This window comes from Chelon labrosus (genome assembly GCF_963514085.1).
Source record: "Chelon labrosus genome assembly, chromosome: 2".
Classification (NCBI taxonomy): Eukaryota; Metazoa; Chordata; class Actinopteri; order Mugiliformes; family Mugilidae; genus Chelon; species Chelon labrosus.
This window is the reverse complement of record NC_140338.1, coordinates 8,256,744-8,280,345: the sequence shown is the minus strand read 5'-3', so window position 1 is coordinate 8,280,345 and position 23,602 is coordinate 8,256,744. Positions and strand designations below refer to the sequence as shown.

The 23,602-nt window shown below is 41.2% G+C and overlaps 1 protein-coding gene across 2 annotated transcripts; it reads right to left on the bottom strand.

The window, feature by feature from the left end:
* Positions 1-267: 267 nt before the first annotated feature.
* pla2g6 (phospholipase A2, group VI (cytosolic, calcium-independent)) lies at positions 268-17,369 on the bottom strand. Of its 2 annotated transcripts, XM_084558916.1 has the most exons (18): positions 17,315-17,369; positions 16,439-16,660; positions 15,475-15,684; positions 13,526-13,706; positions 12,861-13,048; positions 11,617-11,713; positions 11,142-11,324; positions 10,876-10,984; positions 9,274-9,393; positions 8,697-8,787; positions 6,953-7,116; positions 6,724-6,874; positions 6,485-6,621; positions 4,695-4,849; positions 4,498-4,549; positions 3,197-3,312; positions 3,037-3,110; positions 268-1,456 (listed from the first exon to the last, which is right to left on the bottom strand). In XM_084558916.1, exons 2-18 carry the CDS (start codon positions 16,651-16,653, stop codon positions 1,312-1,314), a joined length of 2,388 nt encoding a protein of 795 aa, XP_084415042.1. In that variant the 5' UTR covers positions 16,654-16,660; positions 17,315-17,369; the 3' UTR covers positions 268-1,311. The 2 variants fall into 2 exon arrangements, with proteins under 2 accessions (XP_084415042.1, XP_084415043.1); XM_084558917.1 differs by having other exon boundaries at positions 16,439-17,359.
* Between the last annotated feature and the right edge of the window lie 6,233 nt (positions 17,370-23,602).

Below are 23,602 nucleotides of genomic sequence, written 5' to 3'. Positions count from 1 at the left end.
GTGATAAAAGACGCGAAGAAGATAAATTTAGCTTTTATTCACATATTTGCTGGCATTTCAGTATTTCACAGTATTTTTTTTTTCATATTTATAATTCTAAACTTTAAAATAAAGCTACTGAAAAATATAATTGTGGGATATTTGTTTATTTTTGTCTTGTTTTACAATACATCTAAGTGTAAATTGACCCAATAACCTTACACTTGTGCTATGACATATTTTTAATTTTCTTAATTAAATAAGAATCAGATTAATCAACCCCAAAGAGACAAATAAATCATGGATACAGCTGAGATTAATATTAATATATTTTATTATCATACTAGTATACACCTCAGTAATTAATACAAAACACAACAAAAAGAAATGATAGAAAATACTTTGTCGCCTCCTGTTCGTGTTGTGCAAGTAGCAGCAATTCCTGTGCTCCTTTGTCCTTCGCATAAATGATCATTCAAGTCTTGTTTCCTTGTCAGTTTCAGTAACATAAGTTAAATGTGCACTCAAGACACTTTCACAGTGACTGGGAGGTTTAACTGTACAGTGTTTAAGCAGTTTATTAATATGTGTGAGACTAAATGAGAGTATAAATAACTTACGGAGGCGTGGAAGTGTGTTGTGGAAAGAAGAAAGGTACAAATACGGGTCCCAGACATAAGGCAGAATTGGTTCATCATCACCATCATCCAACCATCATGCACTGTTTAAAATGCAGATTTTCTGCTGGTGTTACAGCTTTGATTATATGGCCTTAGTAAAAAAATGATATATTGTCAGTTTCTTTGCATTTTTGGGGTAAAAACTGGGAACCAGTGAGGAAGGAATGAGAAGGAGACTTTTATCTCAAACTGAAAAGTTTAGATTTCATTAGACAACGCTGTGGACAGGTGTCAGTCAGTAAATGGGCTATTTATCTTCATTCAGTTAATACCACTTCCTCTTATGTTTCCCCCATATGTGCCGACTAAAACAATGAAAACCAGTCGCTTCACATCAGTTCACAAGGGTAAGCTTAGTAAACCACAGTAATGACAGTTTAATTGACGATAACATGATGCTACATAACTGGCCTTTCAAGAGGCTATAGAGAATCTGTTGTTTCCTGTATTAGTTTTCAGTTCCTGCCATGTTTTGCCCATTTGTTGCTGTGAACTCACATTTTACTGTGAATATGGAAGTGGCTATTATTTTTTTTGTAAAGATAAAGCACAGCAACACATAACATTAGAGTCCTGAATCAAGACACATGGCAGTACTGCTCTTAGTGCCTCGACCAACCACTCGCCCCCTCCTTGTGGTTTTCTCGTGCTGTCAGTTCTCCAGTAATAGTTTTGCCAGAGACTGGAGGATCTCCCTCTTCTCATACAGGTACATCTGGGTTTCCCACAGCATGTCCACCAGGACCGCATCGCTCACCTCATCCAGCAGCACCTCCTGAGACAGCTGGGGACTCAGTCTGCACAAAACACAGTTCACACAGTCATGGGTAAAACGTTTCACAGTTGAGATGCGGCATCACCATCTCAATCACAGTGTGGTTTGGCAACTGCGCTGCTCAGGACAGGAAGGCCGTTTTTACTGTGCATGTGACAATAAACATATTGAATCTTGAATCTTTGAAGGTTCCTCTTTATTTGGCATGAGATTTCTTCGGGCAGCATTAGACCGTGAGCCTAAAATAATTCTTCGCACGACAAGCGTGTGAGTCATTTCCTCAATAGTTCCTCGTAGTTTGAGCGTTGACCTAATTCGAGTAAAAAACTACCCTTATAGTTACTATATTCCCACCTGCTGGTCGTACTAATGCCTGCAATTAGTGAAATGTTGTCAGGACGCTTTTAAATGTTTTTTTTGGACTTTTTGGACTGTGGTAAAATGTTTCTTTTGATTACTGTAAAAACTGACAAATGAACATCAACGGCTGGAGTTCCCCAGAACTGAGAAGCTGTTAATGCAAGCACATCTGAGTCAGTTTGGAGAAACTGACCAGGAAGATGAGGATTTATGTCTCTTACTGCTATTATATTTCTAAAATATCAGATTAACTCTGTGATATTAATGTGGAAGCACAAAAATGTGCTAACTCAGAATTCATTCATTCATTCATTTTCTGTAACTACTTGTCCTATGAAGGGTCGCGGGGGGGCTGGAGCCTATCCCAGCAGTCATTGGGCGAGAGGCGGGGCACACCCTGGACAGGTATCCAGTCTATCACAGGGCTAACACAGAAAGACAGACAACCCCAGTCGGCCAATGGATTTAAACCTAGAATTTTACTAAATTACAAAAAGTCCTCTGATATATGAAAATTAAAGATCATCTGCCATTATATTTTATGTAAGAAACATGTCATCATTTCAGTTTACAGCTATACTGTTTATAGTAAACATAATTTGACCAGTTCTACGTACAAGTTGATAGATATGGCTCCAGGTAAAACCTTCGGTATCTGTCTGTGATTCTGCAACCCTCAAGACTCGAAACCATGGACTGACACTGAACAAACAGTAATCATTCATGGATAACACTGACCACCCTCTACACCATCTATCTATCCAGTGTATATAACCTGTGAGTTATTTCCGTAACTCATCTTTATGTTGCATGCCTTGCGCCGGGTCGTAACTGTATCTCCTTGACTGACAGGAGGCTCATCTAAAATCAGGCCTCTAAACGTTACATCCATGTGTTAACACACAAACTCTCTGAATCGGTGTGTGAACATGCTCCCCTGCTTTGCACAGCACATTTGACTACTGTCCTGTGCACAGAACCTCATCTGGCACAACTATCAAACACATTACATTTTTAAAATATCACAATAATAACGTGAGCGACAGTATATAAATATTTGCTCTTTGCATGTCGTGTCTGTTGAGTCGGTACGTTGCAACGTTAAAGAAGAAGTCTATAAAAGTCTGTGAAAGATAAGGTGCCGAAAAAGGGATGAGGGCAAAATAATCAGATAAAGAGATGAGAAAGACAAAAAAAAAAAAAGGAGAACTGAAAATAATAGCATGTTCATAGTGAGCTGACCTGTGGTAGATGGTGTCGATCATTTCACACCAGGCTCTGGCCCTGTCAACCGCACAGCCGTCAGAGTCTGTACACTGTCCAGGCAGATGTTTTCATGATAAGAACAACAGTGTAGAAACTGTGCAATTATAACACTGGACGAGATAAGTGTTGTACTCACACAGTCCACCAGCATCTTGCCCAGCTCCTTCGCTCCTACAAAGCTCTTGGCCAGTTCCAGAGGGTTGGAGGGTCGGAAAACATCCACAGAGCTCACCACCACCTGAGGAGGTTTACCTGGAAGACGCGCAGGAGCACATGTGAAATAAAGAAGTGTGAAACTCAAGCTAGTCATTCACAACGCACTAAGCTAATCTTCCTGAAAGAGCAAAAATAACACTGTAGAAGTTCTTGTGACATCCACCCTGCTATATCCTATCTGAAAGTTTATACTTATTGACAATCTTGGGTTAACAACATCCATCATTTGACATTTTCAGTGGTCCACGGCACATTTAATAAAACAGAAACAAGCCAGAACATTTTATCTCTGACTTGTTGTGGAGCTGTAGAGTAGTGTTTAGAGGTGCAGCTTGGGACCAAGGAGTCCCACATTCGCCTCCTGCCATGTCCATGGCTGAGATACCCTGAGCAAGCAATTTAAGTAATTTACCTACTGTACGTCTTGGGTGATGTAATAACTAGTTGACCGTTCAGAACGTGTGCTCACCCCTGGCATTAAAACAGTTCTCTACAGGGGTCTCGAGTGACCATTTGTGATTAAATCTCAGTTATGAACTGTTTGTGGGAAGAATATTTTAATATAGCGATCACTGCTGCTGTTGTCCCTTTGTTGTGCGTGTGGGACGCCACACTGCCACACGATTTAAAAAGGGCTGAGGTGTGAGAAAGTGGCACACCCGTTAGGCTATGATCTATTTATCTCTGCACACGTGCACAGAGCTATGATAATAATTAGAAATCTGGCAGCATCCATAGACACAGTAACCACTGTAAACTACCTGCTACGAGACAGTGAAGCAGAAATAAATACATAAATAAATAATTTTTAAAAAACTCACTGAAGACTTTAGTACCTAGAATAGCCTAAAATATGGTACAGAAATATACTACATACTTCCATGAGGCTAATGTAAATATACTTTTAATATTCAGGTCATTTCATTTTGTGTTCTGTGGGTCGTAATATACGAGGTAAACTCTGCAGAGGACTTGTAGGTGTTCCTTCAGTGCGGGCCAGGATGCATTATGTTCACACTGGTTAAAGAAAGTGGTCGGAAGTGGTCCAGATCATTTAACATGTCTGAGCGATAGGATCTTAAAAGCATCGTCACTGTGTCGTAGGTGCGTTCACACTTGAACTTTAGAGCTGCCCACTCATGATCAGATCACCCAGGATACAGTTTAATAGCAGTTATAAACAGGACCCACGCATGACTTGACAGGTTCGAACACAATTACCTGTGCCAAGGGAGACCACTATTCCCAACTTCTTGATGTCCTCCTCATGGCCCTGATAGACAGAGAGAGAGAGAGAGAGAAATAAATGATCTAATAAAACATGAATGATTTACAAATTCAATTAGAAGTTCACTGTGTGCACTTAATTTAAGACCAGGAGATGAATGAAAATAAAACGGAGTAATGAAATCTCCTACCTCTGCTTTTAAGGCCTTGTTGTATTGATGGATTTCTGACATGGCGTCTAGTGTCGGGTTGTTGGCCAGCAGCCCTCCGTCCAGAAAGCGTCCCATTGGTCGGAAGTAGGTAGGAGCGGCACCGCTGGAGCGGGCAGCTCTCCACACCAGTTGTTCTGAAGCAAAGAGAAGAATTAAGACAAAAACCTGGGACTTTACAGAAAAAGATGTTTAACAATCACAAACCAAATACATTTTTTTTCCATTTTCTTTTTTAAATAGCATGACAAAATGTAAAAAATTAAAAATCATCCATGCTTATAGGTGCTTAATGCTCAAGAATATTTCCCCGAAGATCTTAACCACACATGATTACACAGTCTTTGTGATTTTAGTCTCTGTCACATCAGGATGTCTGTTGAGTTAGTCACTCTAATGTAATGTAATAAGCTTTTTGTCAAATTTTGGTTCCTCACAGACCACTACAAACCTAAGTAGCCTGAAATAACAGGCAGTTTAGACTTTTGCGTTAAGTTGATGCAGAGGCTACGGCGATAACGCAGACACCAACCAAGACCCTTCGCAGACCCTAATGCCGCAACTGACGTGCTCCTCCCCAGAAATGTAACTACGCATTGCGGCGACGCAGACCGCAAGAGCTGTGATTGGTCCGCTTGGAGGTAGCGTGCTTACGCTTTAGTATTTCCGGCTGCTTCAGGGGGGCTCTCCATTGCCGCAATTTCCGAATTGATTGTTTTGGATCAATAAGGATGGAAAGGTTAACTGAGGAGGTTTGAAGATACAGACATGAGTGTGACTCGTGTTCAGCAAAAGTTTCAGTCGCCATTGTTGAAAGTGAACCAGGAAGTGGCAACAAAAATTAACCAGACTGGCAAAAAAGACACTAGCGTTTGGGTGGCGTTGTTACAGAGCAAGCCAGACTGATGGCCACAAGTATAAATGACTTGCACCGGCATTGGCTACGTACGTAGGTCCTTGCGTTTAGGTCCCGCGGAACAATTTAAGCGCCTTAATCCAAACAACACTATTCCCGTCCTCGTGTTAGCTTTGCAGTAGCAACTATAGCAACAGCTCGCTAAACCTCTACCTTCAAGATAGAAGTTAAGTTACTTGCTGTGTTGGTAAAGCACATCAATGAATCTGGAGAGCCGAGTGTCTAAAGGAGCACTGGAGGGAGGTGACTTTGTTGGGCTGTTGACTTCAAATATCAGCAGACCTCTTAGGAATTATCTTTTCTCGTTCTCGATGAATTTGATTTAGGAGAGACGGTTTGTAGCTCTTCCTAGCTTCCTAGTCTCCAAGTGCCATTTGGACATTGACACTGACTGGCCCCAGTCTTTGTGGTGTTTTCAAGTCACGGGTGATGTGAGGTTACGTCACAGTTGGCCTTCATTGGCCGCTCGTTATTTGATGTCGGCTTGGTGTGTCCGTACCTTACATGTCTTGACTTTTCAGGACTTGCAGATACCTCCACATATACACTCACACACTCACACGTCCACACACCTTCATCTGTCACCTTCCTACGCTTTCTGTGTGGCTCCTCTGTGTATCCTACTATCAACACATCCTCATCCTCCCATCTTGCAACAACAACACAGCTGGCACTCAAACAGCAAAAGGCAACTTCATTAATACGTTGATGCACAAACTCAGACGTAGGTTTTGTGAGCACCCAGGACCTTTCTCCTCGGGTTTAATCACCTGAATCTTTTTTAAAACTGCTTACTTGTGGCATAATCAATGTACTCCACTGAGCAGTCACCCAACAAACACTATTGTTTAAGTACCTTGTGGGATGGTGAGAGGCTGGAAGGTGGCAGTGGTGGCATAGGGGGGCTCTCTTTGGACGGATGGAGGGTTGTAGTTCCTGAAGATGTGAAGCTCGCCTGGATGTCTGTCTGCCAAAACACTGGTCACCATCACCCTAAATGTTTAAGAATAGATACATGAATGAGCAGAGGAAGGACTACTTCATGCGAACACTTCCTGGAGGCTTTTACACTTCACACCATGAGCTAACAGTTACCTTGGGTACTGGACATCTGCCATCTTGGTGTTTTCTCCAAATTCTTTCTTCAGAAAGTCCTCCAGCGGTGCCGACTCATAGGGTCTTGACCCCTTGAAAACCTGCTCCTTCATCCTAAAGTACAGGCAGCGCAAGTACTCCATGGACTTGCCTGCATGTGCGAGAAATGTACAAATTATTGTCGCTGAAAGAAAAACGCTACGAAATGTGAAAGGAAACACAAGCCCACCGTGGATTATAGCGAGGGCCAGGATGCCCCCTGTGCTTGTGCCAGCCACCCAGTCGAAGAGCTCTCTGGTGGGTTTTCCGGCCTCTCTCTCCAGAGCGATCAACATCTGGATCAGCACCAGGCCTTTGATGCCTCCGCCATCTAGGCAAAGTAGTTTGTCCTTCCTGCAGGATGGAGAATATTGTATATACTCACATCTAATAATGAGTTCATACAACGGGCAAGAAAAAAAAAAACTGATGTGGCTGTAGGAAGGGGGTGGGGGCATGCTGCACATCAAAATAGACTGGACTTTTTTTTAACACTTATCTATAACGACGTGGTGTTTATTTCACGTGTTCATTTTTAAATTGACGACGGCATCCGGCAACGTCAACAAGCACTCGAGCAGCACTTCAGCAGCAGCTAACGCCAACAATGCAGCTGGCCACACTTGACCAGAACACAGAATGAGTGCTTCAATACTCATACAGTACACAAAATATCACAATCTTTTTTTTTTTTTTTATTAACACAAACAAGCACACTTCCACTAGTGAGGGATTACAGGAACCACTAACAGTAAGCACTAGTCCAGGTGGATTTGTTTGAGCTTTCTTTTAATATATATATGGGGACGTAGAAGGCGGAAAACTTTCACAGACATGTGTTGTGCGGTTGTGGTGCAGAGGTAAGACACAGATGCAGACAGGAGGGGAGGTAGGAACAGGAAACAAAAGAGGTTTAGTGAAACTTACTAAAGATGGAACACAAACCGCTGCACGGTAGTTAGAGTAAAAAGGGTACGTCAACGAGTGGGTAACTACGCATAGGAAACTCAACGGACTCAACTCGATGGGGGTATCTCAACTGACGACTTGACAAGGGACAAAGAGAAAGACAGGACTATGTACACCGATCAGGCATAACATTATGACCACCTTCCTATCAGAGAATGGACGTTGGCCTTCTGAGGGTGTCCTGTGGTGTCTGGCAACAGAATGTTGTTAGTGGGGGGGTCTTTGAGGGGAGGGGCCTCTGTGGATCATCCCCACAGATAATTGATCAGTTTGGGATCTAGTGAATTTGGAGGCCAGGTCAACACCTTGTGCTGCCATCAAGGAGTGTCATTGCTATGGGGTGGGGGTGTCTGGTCTGGTCTAGGTGGGTGCTATATGTCTAAGTAACATCCACATGAATGAATGCCAGGTCTAAATGTTTCCCTGCAGAACACTGAATTGTCACAAGATGGTCAATGTTATTCACTTCTCCTGTCAGTGGTTTTAATGTTGTGGCTGATCGGCTGAGGGGTTGACGAGACACAGGTGAAACTAATCAGGGTAGAACACACAAGGAAAGCTGGAAACAAAACACCAAGGAAGAGGCTTCCAAAATAAAAAGAGGAAACACAAGGAAAAACAATACCATGACAACATATGCAAATAAACATTTTTTTTTTTTTTTTTTTATTACAGTACAACAACTGATCCTTTGTTGGTTTTTGGATTGGTCTGATGACCAACAACATCCTACCCTTTGTGCTTGTTGCTTGGTTCGACAAACAAGACATTGTTTGTCCAACCTAGCAACAGAAACACAGGAAGTCAGGACTTTGCAAATGGTAAGGACTCCTCTGGTTGGTGGTCAGAAGCCATAAATGTAACTGTATCCATAGCCAGCATTGACTACAGGCAATATTCTCAACAGTAGATGGCATTATCTTTCTCTGAGCCCGCTCCTGTTTAATAATAATATTCATACTCACTTCCTTTTGTCCGTTTTAGGGCCATCCAGTTCACATAAGCCTTTGCTCATTGCTCCCACTGCAGCCCCAAAGTACATGATGTCTTCAAACCCTGCAGGACAATTACATAACAGTGTTTGATACAGGAGCAACACATAGAGTCGGATTCATGCATAAAGGAAAGGAGAGGAAAGGTACACGGGCTATGCTTCCACAGTTTCCATATCATTACAGCATCACCAGAGCCGTAGTACAGTATGCTGCATTTAATGAAAAATACTGGGCATTGTCACTTTTAGTTTGGGGCCAGTCCATCAAATTAAAATCAAACATTGCAGGTTTAATAGTAAACTATGATCCTGACAGGTTATAAACTGTATTAAATCATATTAACATTGTGCAATTTACAGAACTGCATCTACAGAAATAGAAATATCTTAACGACACATCTTTAAAAGATAAATGTGGAGCATAATAAGAAAGTATTTACATAATCTAAAAAAAGAATAATGTAGAAATATGGAAAATTGGAAAAGAAATGAACAATAACACCTTCTGTTTGAAGGGGGGAGGCAGAGGTGAGGGACGATGGTGTTACCTATGCCTTGAGCCTTGGAGGCCTTGTTGGAGACGGGAGGAGGACTGCCAGGGGAGGGAGGGAGGCAACGCTGGACTCCTACACTACACAGCATGTCCAGCAGTATCTTTCTATTGGGACCTTTCATGTTAACACACAAACACACACACACACACACACACACAGGCAGGCAGGCAAACACACGTTAGACATGCACACACACAGCAGAGAGAGAGAGAGAACAAAGACAGAGAGAGAATAAAGACGGAGAGAGAAAGAGGAAGAAAGAAAGAAAGCAGGAACATAGGCACGCTGTTAGCAGTTATCATGCATTTTCTAAATCAGCAAATAACAAAATTAATTTACGAGCACTTCTCCTTCAGAGTGGCCTACATCCGTCAATGAGCAATGTGCAAAAATATTTTAAATACGCGTCTCGTTCTCGGCAATTAGTAAATTTATCACTGAATTGGTTTTCACTTCCTCAAAGGTTAATAAATTGGCACCAGTTCTCTTGAAATTCCCTTTTCATGCTCGAGTTTATCAGCTGAAAACATTTCTGTTTACACCGACGCTGTCATGAAGCCAGTTGTCCGAGCATCCCCAAGCCACTGATCAGCATTTATACGACCTATGGACTTTTGAGATTTAAAAAAAATACTGTCTATTTGCTTACATGGGTTTTGCAGAGTTGACTTCCTCTTTAAAATCTTTTATTTATTAGATTTTCTGCTGCACGCTGCTCAGTTCTGAACACGGGAATATTAGCTTCACTAACAAAATGTATAATATGCCTTTAGAAAGGGTGCATTTGAATAATTGTTGACAAAACTGAGCCCATTCAGTTTAAAATGAGGAGCTATTGACGGCCCCTTGGTCAAAGTGGCACTACTTCCAGAGAGAGTCTCTGAGTGGGCAAAGAAAACCGGCAGATGGGTGTAAAAGATAAAGGAAGTAACTGGGTCGGTCTCGTTTCTGTCATTCAAAAAAATGCCACACCCACATGCCGGTCCGTCTTTACTTCCACGTGACCTCTCATTGTCAAGAGTGATAAGTTAGATGTGTGCAGCAAATGCAGTCTGTTCAGATTAAAGAGGTTACAGGAGACATTTTTTTAAATTCATTCGAAGTATAAGTAGTAAACTTGTTCCCATATAAACAGCAAATGTATAAAAATAAGTGCTGATTTGTTAATAAAAGATGTTCCAAGTCTCACTCACTGCAGCAGCGCCCTCTACTGTTGAGAAGGTGCAAGTGTGAAAAGGAATACAAAGGAATTTTGTTCATTTTTAGAGTTTTTTATGTATATATTTTTCCATATTTAGGTGTTATCCTACACTATATGGCTAAGCTTTCAAATCACGCTCCTCTATAACAGCCACATAACAATGTATGAGCTGCAGGTAATATTAAACAAATTCAGTTTCTCATTTTCAAAGCTGCTCATTGCTTAACTAAACATCTTCATGCAGATCTTTACTATCTACAGTAGAATACATGCTTTATAAGAGACTACATGATCAAACAGGTTTGTTAGGTCAGGCACATTAAAACAAACTTTCTTTAAATGTCCAAGAAGCTCTCATCTCCTCACAGATTTTTCACCATTTTTCCGCCTCTTACCTTTGCTGGTGCGTGCAGCAATGAGTCCCGGTGTTTCTCCGAGGTCGTTGTGGATCTCCACATCAGCCCCGAACACAATCAGAGCTTTGATCAGCTCCATGTGGTCCATCTAAAGAACACCGACAAGACAAATTACTTGAGATTTTACTACAAGAGTGAGTGCTCTTCCAATCTTTTTCTCTTCTTTTCTTTCTCTTTCCGTGCAAAAGTCAAACAACTTCTAACCCGAAACATGAGATTCGCAGTAATTTCTCTCGTGCACACACCTTCATAGCTAGGTGCAGGGCCGTGTTGCCGTCCTGGCCCTTCAGGTTAGCATTAGCTCCGTGGGTGAGCAGCACCATGGCGGCCTCGAAGCGGCCCTTCTTGGTCAGAATGTGGAGGGCGCTCTCTCCGGTCTTACTGAGGTAGTTCACTGCACAGTCGTGGTCCAGCAGCAGACGGCACATCTGGCACAAACAGACAACAAGGTCGACTGTGACGTTAAAGCTAATCCGTCTAAAACCGACGTCTCAGTTTAAGAGACCACGTTAACAACGCCAACACTAGCAAGGAGCTGTGACACGGATTTAAATGTTTTACAGAAGTGTTTTCTCAGAGAGGTGTAATATCCTCTTTTCTTTTCATCAAAGCTGAAACCCTGCCTTTCTACAGATGCACACTACCACAACGCAAAACTGTAATTTGAACAGCTTATTATTGATTTCTAACCACTAAATGTAGTAATGTAATAGGTCTAACCTCAGCGGTTTTGGCCCAGTGGAGAGGCGTCCCCCCGTACAAGAAGTCCTCAGCCTGGAGCTGGCCTGGATCTGCTTTGAGGATCTCCTCCACACAGCTGAGGGAAAACAGAAAAAATAAAAAAACATTTACTATATATAGCTATATCAGTTTTAGCAGGGGCTTTAACAGGCTTTATAATTAGTCTTTTTTTGTGTCTTTAGCACAAAAAAAGTTCCAATTTCTCAAAAAAACTACACAGATATTTCAGAGGTTCATAATTACTCATTTGACTTACATTCTCTCTAGACATATTTCAAATATACACTGTCTACTGTAGTAATGTTGTTCTGTAACCACAAAAACAAGTTTTTTGCCAGATTTTACCCACAATTCCCAGTTGGCCAAAGTCTAGTTGGAGATAGTCGACATAGGCAGTTGGCAGAAAAATCTGTTTGAGTGAGTGAAGACACAAATCTGCAAGTGTGTGAGGGGAACAGACTGGACCTTAGTCACAGTCAATCTGGAATCTTGACGCAATCATTGTTGTGTCAACTGATTAGCGACCAAACTGCAAACGCGTGTTGCCAACAGCCATTAATCGAGTTGCGTCAGGAGCACGAGTGCCTTCATAATGTTGGTTGCAAGAGCATGCCACAACTGTCGCCCTCCCCCGAGAGTTTGATGCGTTCAGTTGGCTTTAGTTGGTTTAAATCATAGACAGTATAAAGATGGACGGTTGAACTGCTCCAGCCAAAGCAAGTAGAGCTCCCCCTGGTGTCTGGCTGCAGTATAGGTCATAAGCTCTGCTTCCTCCATGTTAGTGAATGGGACCAAACTAAAACACTAAAATACACGTCCAATACTAATAAGTGTATAATCCAAGATTTCATTGCAACTGGTGGAGGGAGAGCAGAGCGTAGTATTAATTAAACGGAAACGCAAGCGAGTCTGGAGGAAGTTTTTTTGGGTCATCGATATCGCGGCTCCGCGTGGCTACACTCTCGGACCAAACTGAGCAGAATCTTGCCCCAAAGTCATATGCCCGGGAAAATAGCGTCAGTTTGGCCAAGCATGCAAGCAAGTGGGGATGCATTGTCCATATTTATATACAGTCTATGGATTTTGACAAATCATGTAGTCTGTGATCAGGCTCAGTCGTTAAGTGTGTGACTCCTAGTCTTTTCAAAATCTGTAAAGACTGTGAAATTTGTGTAGTGTGTCCCCAGCTTTGAAAATATGTCGTCACCCTTTCTCCCACTCACCCCTTCTCGCTGTATTTCATGGCGCTGTGGATGGGGTAGCCTGCGCCACCGACGACGTCACACTTGGCCCCGCCCCCCAACAGGGCTTTGACGGACTCCACGCGGCCCAGGCGACACGCCACGTGTAGCGGCGTCTCCCCGTGGTTGTTCAGCTCATTCACCCCCGAGCACAAGCGGGAGCACAGGGCCTGGATAAGGACGGGTAGGGGGGAGGGAGGGAGGGAGGGAGGGAGGGACAAACAATTTAATCATGTTTATATGCAGTTTAAAGGATCTGAGTGGTTTGTATTTTAATTTAACGTCCTACATGGGTCAATCGGTTCACATTAACTGCTGCAGATTCACATTAAAAACATTTAACTGGCAAAAAACGAGTTGAGTGTGAATTGTGTTTCATCAGTTCATCAAAACATTTTCACTAATGGAACAAGAGGGAGCAGACACAGTGAGCTATTAGATGAAGAGCTGCAGCTGATCTCCTTTTTTGGCAACTTGTTTAGAAACAAGAACACAGAAGAAAGAAGAAAATAACCCATGCAGTTGGTGAAATTGTTTCCAGAGGACGGTTGATTCACCTGGACGTTGCTACCTGAATGCATTGCACAGCTGCTTACGTGTCTGTGGACACAAACCATAATTGGAACCTCCCTCCCGCTGAGTCTCACCTGGATGATGATAGGAGAGTCCTGCTTGGCGGCGGAGTGCATGGGTGTTTCGCCGCTGCGGTCTTTGATGTCAGTGCGAGCCTGGCTTTCCTCCAGCAGCTCCTTCACGCACGCCATGTCGCCTCGCTCGCACGCCACGTGCAGCGGCGTCTGGCCCGAAGCATCCCGAGCGTTGATCTGACTGCAACAGAAATGCGACACAGGCTTCAGAATAATTCCTTCCTTCTAGGTAGTCAGTGGTTTCGAATCATGTCAGTGTGATATTTGTCTTGCACAGCTTTCGGTTTGTTTGTTTGTTTGTTTGTTCGTTTTTTTGTTATTAAGGTGTAGTAACGCAGATCAAGACGGACCAGTTTTGAAAAGTCTTTCTGGTTTTACAACTGCAGACAACAAGGATCTAACACCTGGCTGCAAGATTATAGGGTTTTTAATTCAAGACAAGATTTAATTTTGTTTTAAATGTTCTTCTTATAATATTCATCTTTCCTCTGTGTGTCTTTCATATGAAACTTCCTCATAAAACGACTGAAATGTGGTTTAGCAAAACTCCTCTGTGGTAGATCGACTGGCTCCGATAGCTTTCAAGCAATTACAAGCCAGTTATCACACGGAAATAATGTAAATGAAAGCAATGCTGCATGGAAAATAAGAAACCTTACATAAATTGGAAAAAGAAAGCAATAATGCCAAATCACTTGAAGTTAATGGGATAAAAGCTCGGGATCAAAAATTTCCGGTCAGTGTTTTGACGCCCTGTTTATTTAAATCCATTAGAAATTGTTAACAGTGTTTGTTGCATCACATGCATTTAGCTGGAACGCATTTCCTGGCTGCTGTGTAGAGGAGGCTTATAAATTATAACCATCTCTTCACTCAGCTGCACTTTAAAGGACTCATGTAGGATTTGGTTGATCCATTAGTAGACATACAATACGCTATCCCCATATATGTTTTCATTAATGATTAATGACCGGTAACTACGAAAGGTGTGTTTTATCTTAATGAGACGTTCCCATCCGAAGAGTGAGTGCTCTTCCAAGGATCCTGCTATATAAAGACGGACGGACATCACCCATAGGTGTCCTGAGGAGCGTTATTTTTGGCAAAGATGTGGAGCATGAGCAGGAGGGTTTACGAGTAATGGTGCGTTCACACTAGAGAGCAACAAGCTACAATACAATGTCAATGGAAGACAGAAGACAGCACAAGCTGACGTCTGATGCTTGTCTTGTGAGACACGCAACATGAAAGTTGAACTGACTTCAGCTTTTATTTTTGTCGCTCCTCTCAAACAGGGAGGTATCAACCAATCCTATGCGGTTGCTTCACCTGTTGCCGTGTTATATTTATAGTCAATGCCTCTTACAAACCCTCAGTGACGTCACTGAGTCACACTTCAGTGGGCGGCTCGGAAACTGACCTGAGTTTTGTGGCTTGCAGTGTGAACTCACGATAAGGCCGACCGCTAGCAACCTGTGGTAGCACCCACTTTTCACTCAAAGAGGCCACACCATTTACTACGAATCATTACAACCTAAATGAGTAAGTTGCACAAATATTCACCCCTCGAACCAGGTTGTAGATATGTCTATATTTTGCATTTCTGCATTTCATTTTTCAGCCCCAGACATGGATGGTTGGTTTCCGTGCACGACTGGAAAGGAAACACGGAATTCGGTTGCAATCTGCAAGCTGACCACTTGATGTCGCTAAACCGCACACAGTGGTGCTTTAATCCACTTTTCCAGGAGTAGAAAGCTCTCCAAGGCAAAACAAGTGACATATTAATCTGAATTAAATATTTTTCAGTTTTGTACAGTCAGAGCAATAAATATGAAGATGTCACTTTCAACCTTACTATTGTCTGACATATTTAAGAAATAATCACTGATTCATTGAGACTTCATTGTCTTGTCAACCCTGAATAAAAAACAACATGTCCCACTCACCTCTGGACATAGTTATGTTTGAGACACTCCCTCAAGCCCGTCTCCACAGCTATGTGGGCGGAGCTCCAGTCTGGGTGGCTGCGGATGCAGTCTACGATCGGCTGCACGGTCTCGGTCTTCAGAGGCATTGTCTCGTAGAAGGGTCGCAGTTTGAGGGCATACTGTGGAAACCAGTTCATGGCGTCCTCCTCTGACACCACTTGGAACAGCCTGCAAGACAGCCCGACGGTTGCAAAGTCAAGTTTTACAACAACGGCATGGGGAAAATCGGAACTACTGCCAAGGAACTCCAGGAATGTGGAAATACTAGTGCCAGTGACAGATTAGATTATAATAATAACAGGAAGAATAATAGGATACTTCCAAGAAACATTGCTGTAGAATTTCTCTGGAATTGAATTTCATGTGTTCCTTTCAATGTGACCTCTTAAATTACCTTTTTCTTACTGTATACAAAACAAATTGGCATTCAGGTTTCTGTTTTGATTCCTGATACTAGTCAACTTTCAGACCGTTTGCTGCGATATTAAGACATTTACAAGAAAGAGCAAGTCTTTAAAGTAGATCTATGTAAACTAGCACAACTATTTTAGTCTCTAAGTAACTTCTGCATGCTGTAAAAGCTTGAAAAACCTCTGCTTTCTGACTTCTGATGCAGGGATCTTAATGTTTTGTAATTGTACATCAGGCGCAATATTCACTGACACGTTCAAATTTCATTTATCCTCCTTCTGTCTTTCCTCAAACTTGAACAGAACTACATTGGAATAAGTTAAGAGTGGTTCATTCAGGATAAAGGCCTGCCGGAGATCAAATATGATCTAAACTGTTTGACAACAGCGGATGAAACTAATCTGTGAAAAATCACTGAAGATCAATATGCCCATCTGAAGAAAACTAATTTTAGCTGACCTCTGCGCCTTCGAAACCAGACCAGCGGCTGCATTACACCGTCAACACTGACCTCAGAGTCATCGCCGGCGTCTCCGGGCACATGAGGAGACAATCCCACGACTGGCACTGGGTGTTTTTGTACAGGATCATGCGTCCGTCCTCCCGTAGCAGGATTTTGCCTCCCCCTCCGTAGTCGGACAGCTGCACATCTCGGACCCGGTAAGGGTTGGTGAAGAGGGTCGACACGGAGGAGACTGTGTCCAGTAACCGGCCCAGGAACTGCATTATTACCCTGAAAAACAGCAGAGATAAATGGAGTGGAGTGTGAACCCATCAGCACACGCAGGAGGAGTTTTTTTTAGCTCTTGTCTCTTTGCTCTTATTCAGCCTGTAGGATTGTTGTCAACATTAATGAATGATTTACACCTCAGCCCAGGGTGTAACCACCCAAGAAGTGCAACAAGTGTACTATATCCCACTATATGGGTGCTGACCGTCTCTTATTTATGACTTGATGAATGGAGCAAACGACAGATAGTGACATAAACCAATCACCTGTGAGGTTTAGATAACTAATGCTACAGAGCTGTTATTACTAGCTAGTGTAGCTGTCAGCCCTCCACTCACTGTTACAGCCTAATACCTCCACATAGCTGTAAAAAATTAGCATAAATAAGTCTGTTTCACTTTTAAAACGATGAACAAGTGTCTGTATTCATGCTGCTCACGAGTTTAAAGTTATCAGAATCAGTTTGACACGGTGCCAACGCTGTAAGCCGCTCACTGTCACACCGAAACAAGCTTTTTAGTTGGTGTTTTTTAACAAATATAACTACCCCAAACCATTCTGGACACAAACAGCACAGTCATCTATCTGTCAACTGCAGCTAATCGTATTATCTGGTGTACAAAACCACCAGCCTCGCCGCTGTCCGCTCTCTCTTACCTGCTGCTAGCCGCTGCTCTCTGCCTGACTTCTGACAGCTACATCAACAACCGCGTGACTGCAACCAACCTTGCTGCCGAACCTTGAGCTTGACTGACGTGAGCTCAGCCAATCAGAGCTCAAGGATTGGAGGAGGGGCGTGGGGGGGAGTGCTAGGCGGAGAGGGGGGTCGGCTTAAGACGTGGTGGGATGCTCAGGTTTTTGCTTCACGCTGGAAAGTCCCATCAGCAAAGACACGCAGCCTTTGTCGGGTCAGTTTTAGGTCAGTTTAGGAAATTGAGAAGAAAAAAAAAATGAAAAATGGAAGTGAAATTAAAACTTGCATGTTTTTACTGGAGTTTCTCAACTTGTGTCTGTGTGATGAAGCTATTAGACACAGAATTTCACACGGGGTAAATGAAGTATCTTATCCATCTGTCTAGTCATTAAAACTCACCAATAACACAAGATCAAATTATTAATTTTCATATTCCATTTCTTTTCTTATTGTATTCTTTTCTATTGTTTCTTAAAATGTAAAATTAAAATACTGCCGGTTCAATCTTTCCTTTTTAAATTGTGTAGAAGTAGACATGTTACAAGAAGGGCTAATATGAATCTGCATCTACATTCACTTAAATTAAGAATGTATTTTTGTCCTGACTGTGGTTTCACTTCAAATCATTGTAAGCATGATAAAAATAATTTTGCCACCAGTTACGTTATTTGCACCAGCACGCATCATACCACACCTTTATTTTTCAGGGTATAATACACTATAGTGAAGCTTTTTTAGTACAATATAAACGCCTTTATGTTTCACTTTTTGACTCTTTCTATTTTCATAATAAGAGGCACAACTCACTGTTTATCTAACGTGAATCGTCGCTGTCTCTGCTTTTAAACATTCACTAGAACATGCATGTGCAAGTGTCATCCTGAAGATCGGGACTGCTATTACTTTCATGCTTTTCACATAGTTTGTAGGAAATAGTGAGGAGGAAAGCTGTTTTAGAAAAAGACTTTAATGGGAACTGTTGAGTGCCTATCTTTAAGTTTTAATTTGACTACATTCAGACTTGATTTAATGACTTAATAACTTAATTGGCCAAGATAGTACACATCAGTGTCAGTTTAATTAGCTAGCTAGATAGATAGATAGATAGATAGATTTAAAGCACAAAAAAGGGAAGTCCTCCAACATGAAAAACAAAACAGGTTGTTTGCTGGTACAGTCTAAATATGACCATAATAGTATTGGTTCCTGAATTACATGATAGGAAATGTATTTGCCTCTCTTTGGCTACGTTCAACCACACAAACAACTTGCTGGTTTGAGGTCGGGGGGAAAAAAACAGGGTTTGTGTTGAAATAGAGGATCTTTTCTTATCATGGTGAAATGAGCAGATATGTGGTTGGGGTTAAAAAGCAGTCATGGATAATGGAGTTCACTTGTGCTTTACAACAGGGCGCGAACAGTGTTCACAGCCATGTGAAATCCTCCTCCCTGCTTTGACTTTACTGGTTTTTCCTCTTTTTTTTTCTAGATCCCCAGACACCTCACTTCCATCTTTGCTCCCATTATATTTACTAAGGCCACAAGTGGGTGTCTCATAATGAGCTGTTTGCAACAAGCAGTGGAGTCATTTTTAATAGGAGGAGAACTACTTTATATAAAGATTAATACATACCTGTCTGTTGACTAGATAAAGATTTATCATCTTCAGATTTGCAGGCATCTGCAACATTTTGACATTCCGTTTTGCAATTTTGTGGTGTGACTAATGAAGGTTAACTCAGTGGCTTTTTTAGGACGGATTTAACAGACTTAGCTCAGCCATGAAATGTTTGGATTTTAGATGATTGCACAAGTTTTTTCAGAGACAAATTAATGTAAAATCCGAGACAACGTGCTCTAACAACAAGCTGCTAGTCAGATCCATGGGCTGGCTTTTGCTCCGTGAAATTTAAAAGAACCTAAATGAAATCAGTCTGGGTTATAGTTCAGCCTAGTTATTAGTTTTATTCTCAGCGCTTTTATTCTCTCGCTTTGTCAATTATTAACATAATCTTAAACAATCATTTGAACCAACCCATTATCAAATTATACAAAACGCAAAAGAGTCTAGTCACCAGACCACATACATCGCAATCAGAATCACTTATTGTCACTGTACAAAGTACAATAAAACTGAGGTAGCAGTTCTTCACATTCAGTGCGACTTAAAAGTGCCGTAAAAGTAGAAACTTTAAGGTAAGAAAAAATAAAAACAACAATATGTAACAGAGTAGGAAAAAATGACACACACACAATACTACTACTAACAAAATAAAGACACACAGGATTATTGCGCAGGCAGCAGAATATTGCACAAAGTAGTGTTTTTGAGTGTTCAAGTGTTTCCAGTGTTTTCAGGATTGTTTAGAGTTTAATGCTATGACTGCTCTGGGGTAGAAGGCATTTTTCAGCCTGTTCGTTTTGGCTTTGATTGTCCTAAAGTGCCTGCTTGGGGGCAACAGTTCAAGTAGGCGGTGACCGGGGGGGGGGAGTGGGTCTCTGAAGATGCTGGGGGCTCTCTTGAGGCAGTGTGTGTTGTTGATACCTCAATCAGTACTCAATACTGCAGTTTATCAGCAGTGGAGTCTATCTCATCGCTCCCCCGTTGTTCTTGTTGTCTCTTATAGTTTTTCTTTCATTGCACTATATTGTCTTCTCCTCTCCAAGCCTTTGTATTGTTGTGTGTAAATACAGTCACTTTCCAGTTCATTAGGTACACCAGTGAAAAATAATGCATTCTAATGTAAGAGTCCTGCACTGCATCTTTAGCTTAATGAAGGTAGCATCTTTTCGCTCTTCTAGCATCAGGTACTCTCACTGCTCCAACTCACTAACCTCCCTAACACCAACTCACACACACACACACACATGCACAACGCACTCTCACACAACCAAACTCCCAAACATTGCACAAGCCGCTTTCAGCCGAGATGGACACTTGCACGGAAACATATTGCACAACTATTTGCACAGTTCTTATATTCTTATATTTCACACTGCATGCACATGTGGCAAGCTGAACTCTTTAGCACCGTTCTAGCAAAAATCCAGGGGGGTTCACACCTGTTAAATCAGCTGTATCTTTTACAGGGCTCTCGCATTTCAATAAGTTCACACATTCACACGCCACATATGACATTTCTCACTTTGAGAAGTGATAAAACTCGCTGCACATTAGTAACATAGACTGTATATGAAAGAGATTAGTAATCTATGAATGCATGAGGCTAATGCGATTGCGGGGACACGTCAAAGAAGAGCTGGAAGTGGAAGCCTGCGATCAGATAATCACTTCAGCACTTGACAACAGCGGATGAAACTAATCTGTGAAAAATCACTTCACAATAGCTGCTTATTAAAGTCAAGGAACTATGCAGGATATTTGCTTTATGGATCATTTTGTACCTTCATTAAAAAGCTTTGGACGGTTTTAGTTATATGGGGCTATTTAAGAAGACTTAAATTAATTGAATTTCTGTTTTCAACTGCCATGTAAGTACACACACACACACGTATGCTGTCTGCATGTTCAGGTTGAACTTCCTCGAAACACAAATGAATGCAGCCAATGACCAGTGCTGTTCAAGGGGCCTCTTTTGGCTAAATGTCTTTTTTTTTTTTACACTGTAAACAATTTGCCTGTAAAATAACAGTAAAGAGCTGGCAGCACAGACGCCAGCAGTATACCGTTATTTTAACGGTATTTAAACGTAAAATACTTTACGGTATTAGTCTGTAAACCATAAAAACAGTATATTCCTGTATTTCTATAATTTACAGTAAAGAGCTGGCAGCAAAGACGCCAGCAATATACTGTAATTTTACAGTAGTAGTGTGTAAACCAGACATACAGTATATTTCTGTATTCATACTGTTATTATACAGTCTATTACAGTAAAAAATAAATGCCGCATATTTCTGTGATTATTTGGAAATTAAAATAATATTTTGTTTAGGTTGTTACTTTGTAGACAGTGCCTGTCTACAGTAAACAAACAATTTCAACCTGACCCTAAGCCTGGATTCAAGTGTCTCTCCACTGAAAAAATTAAAAACTTGGATCAACTTAAAAAAATTAACTCAAAGCAAATAATTTTATTTCGTTTAACCTGAAAAGTTTAACTCCATGCAACCACTAATTAAAGGTTGGAGCAATCTAATTGTTTTTAGGTTGGAGCAAACTAATTATTTTAGGTTGGAGCAAACTAATTATTTTAGGTTGGAGCTTTAGGTTGGAGCAAACTAATTATTTTAGGTTGGAGCATAACTATTTTAGGTTGTCTCAAATAAAAAAGTAACAGTTGTCATTATTTGAAATGTATAGTAAATCAAATTTTAAAAAATTGCTTTTAATACATTTTGATCAGTGACTACTCAGAACACTTTCCTTAAGAACACATTCATATTTATTGTTCCATAAATTGACAACACTGAACATGTGTTTAAAATCTATTTAGATAAACAGTCTTCTTCAGCTGAACACCAGAAACGAGACTATTGATGTCATCAGAAGACAAATCATGAAGCTGCAATAGTAGCTCAACTCCTAAGACATCATGCCAGGAACTACATTTTCTTATTCAGATGTAAGCCTTATTATCAACTAAACACAAAAGCTGTTGCAACTGAGGGCAACTCATTCAGGACCTCTGTTCCTTCGATGACAGTCTTAATGTCTTTGTGTGGATGGAGAGGATCCTCTTTCTCAGTGATAAAGATCGCCATGGTTTGCTGCAGCTCTTCAACCTCATTTTCCTGCATTAAAAAGAAAGAAGAAAAAAAGACATGTTATTGTTTCAGAAATCTCCAGATTTCATGTTAGATCATAATATCCTTATGACACTGTAAATATAACTTACCACAAGCAATGATCACTGGCAGGAGCTTCCAAATGCACATGGTTGCACAGCAGAAACACGACTGATTGGTGGCTGCTTCCCTTAAGTTGAAAGAGAATACATTATTTAGTTTTTAAGTTAGCCATCAAGTGTGTTAGCTACTAACATGATGCACAAATTACCCAACTTTTAACATAAACAGATATACTTTATGATTTTAGGGAAGGTACTTTTCTACCACATGTAAATTCAGTGTAGCATATTAACATTACCAGCAAGAACTAGCTGGGCCTTGTAATATTATGGCTGATAAATACTGAACACAAGATAATTAGGAGGGTGAATAAAAGATCACAGATGTCCTTATGCTATTGACAGCAGAAATAACCATCAGTCAAGTTTGCAGCTTGAACCTGGGGATTAACTAACGTTACCACATGTCAAGTGTCAAAAACACAACAACAACAAAAAACTTTGGAGGGTTAACCCCCTTCCTGACAAGCTAGCATGTCATGGTTGGTACTATCTTCAATAGCTTTAACACAGAGCACTTTAAGACAGTAATGTCGGCTCTTCGCGCCACTGTTAACAATTAAAAACACTAAGCAGAGCAAACGCATTTTAAGGTACGAACATAACATTAGCTGTAACGTTAACTAACTTAAACGTGGTAGCTACCATCAATGCCGCCACATAATAACATTACGTTTACAAAATATTGCTTGAATTTCTTAGTTAGCTAGCGAACTGTGATAACATAACCCACCCACGACCAGAGGACGGCTAATGTAGGTTAACTTTATGGTTTGAATGAAGAATGATAACGTTAGCGCTAGCTTAACGTTAGCATTCATAAGATATCAAGCGGGAGTGCTGAGATTACGGCCAGAGTCAAGGCCAGTCAGGTATACTTGGAAACAACGTTAACGGTAGACAAAGTTTAATGTTTTTACCTTACCAGTATCAATGTTGCTCGTTGTGGTCTTCTGTGTCGCAGCCTGGATCGAGGGGTCTGTTGGAGTGAACCGACCGCCGCCCACTGATTGTTCAGTGACGGACGTTTTTTTTTTAACTCCTTTATTTGGACGTAAACAGGTCAGAGAGCGGGATCTCAAACTCAACAATGCGCATGTGCAAATCATGCTTAATCAAAAAATACTGTAGTGTCCTGTAATTTAAAACATCACCATACTGTTTGGGGCCTCTGTCCTGTTGCTCCAAGTTAAGCAGCCCACAATGCATTGCTAACTACAGTACTAAGCTGTTTAACACGAAAACAGTATTTTAATGTTGAAAATTGGCTGTAAATTTACAGCAATTGCTTACAGTGTATTGTCTTTTTTTTAAACAATTTATGTGGTTTAAAGGGATTGAAACCAAATAATCTCATTCCAAGTACAAAACTTGAGAGCC

Excerpts from the sequence above, each read along its gene's own strand:
- pla2g6 (XM_084558916.1), bottom strand. The coding sequence starts at position 16,653 with ATGCAGTTCCTGGGCCGGTTACTGGACACAGTCTCCTCCGTGTCGACC. Across the intron at positions 8,788-9,273 it reads CTCCAAGGCTCAAGGCATAG|GGTTTGAAGACATCATGTAC; the intron begins GTAACACCATCG and ends ATTGTCCTGCAG. Across the intron at positions 3,111-3,196 it reads GCAAGATGCTGGTGGACTGT|TGTACAGACTCTGACGGCTG; the intron begins GTGAGTACAACA and ends CTGCCTGGACAG.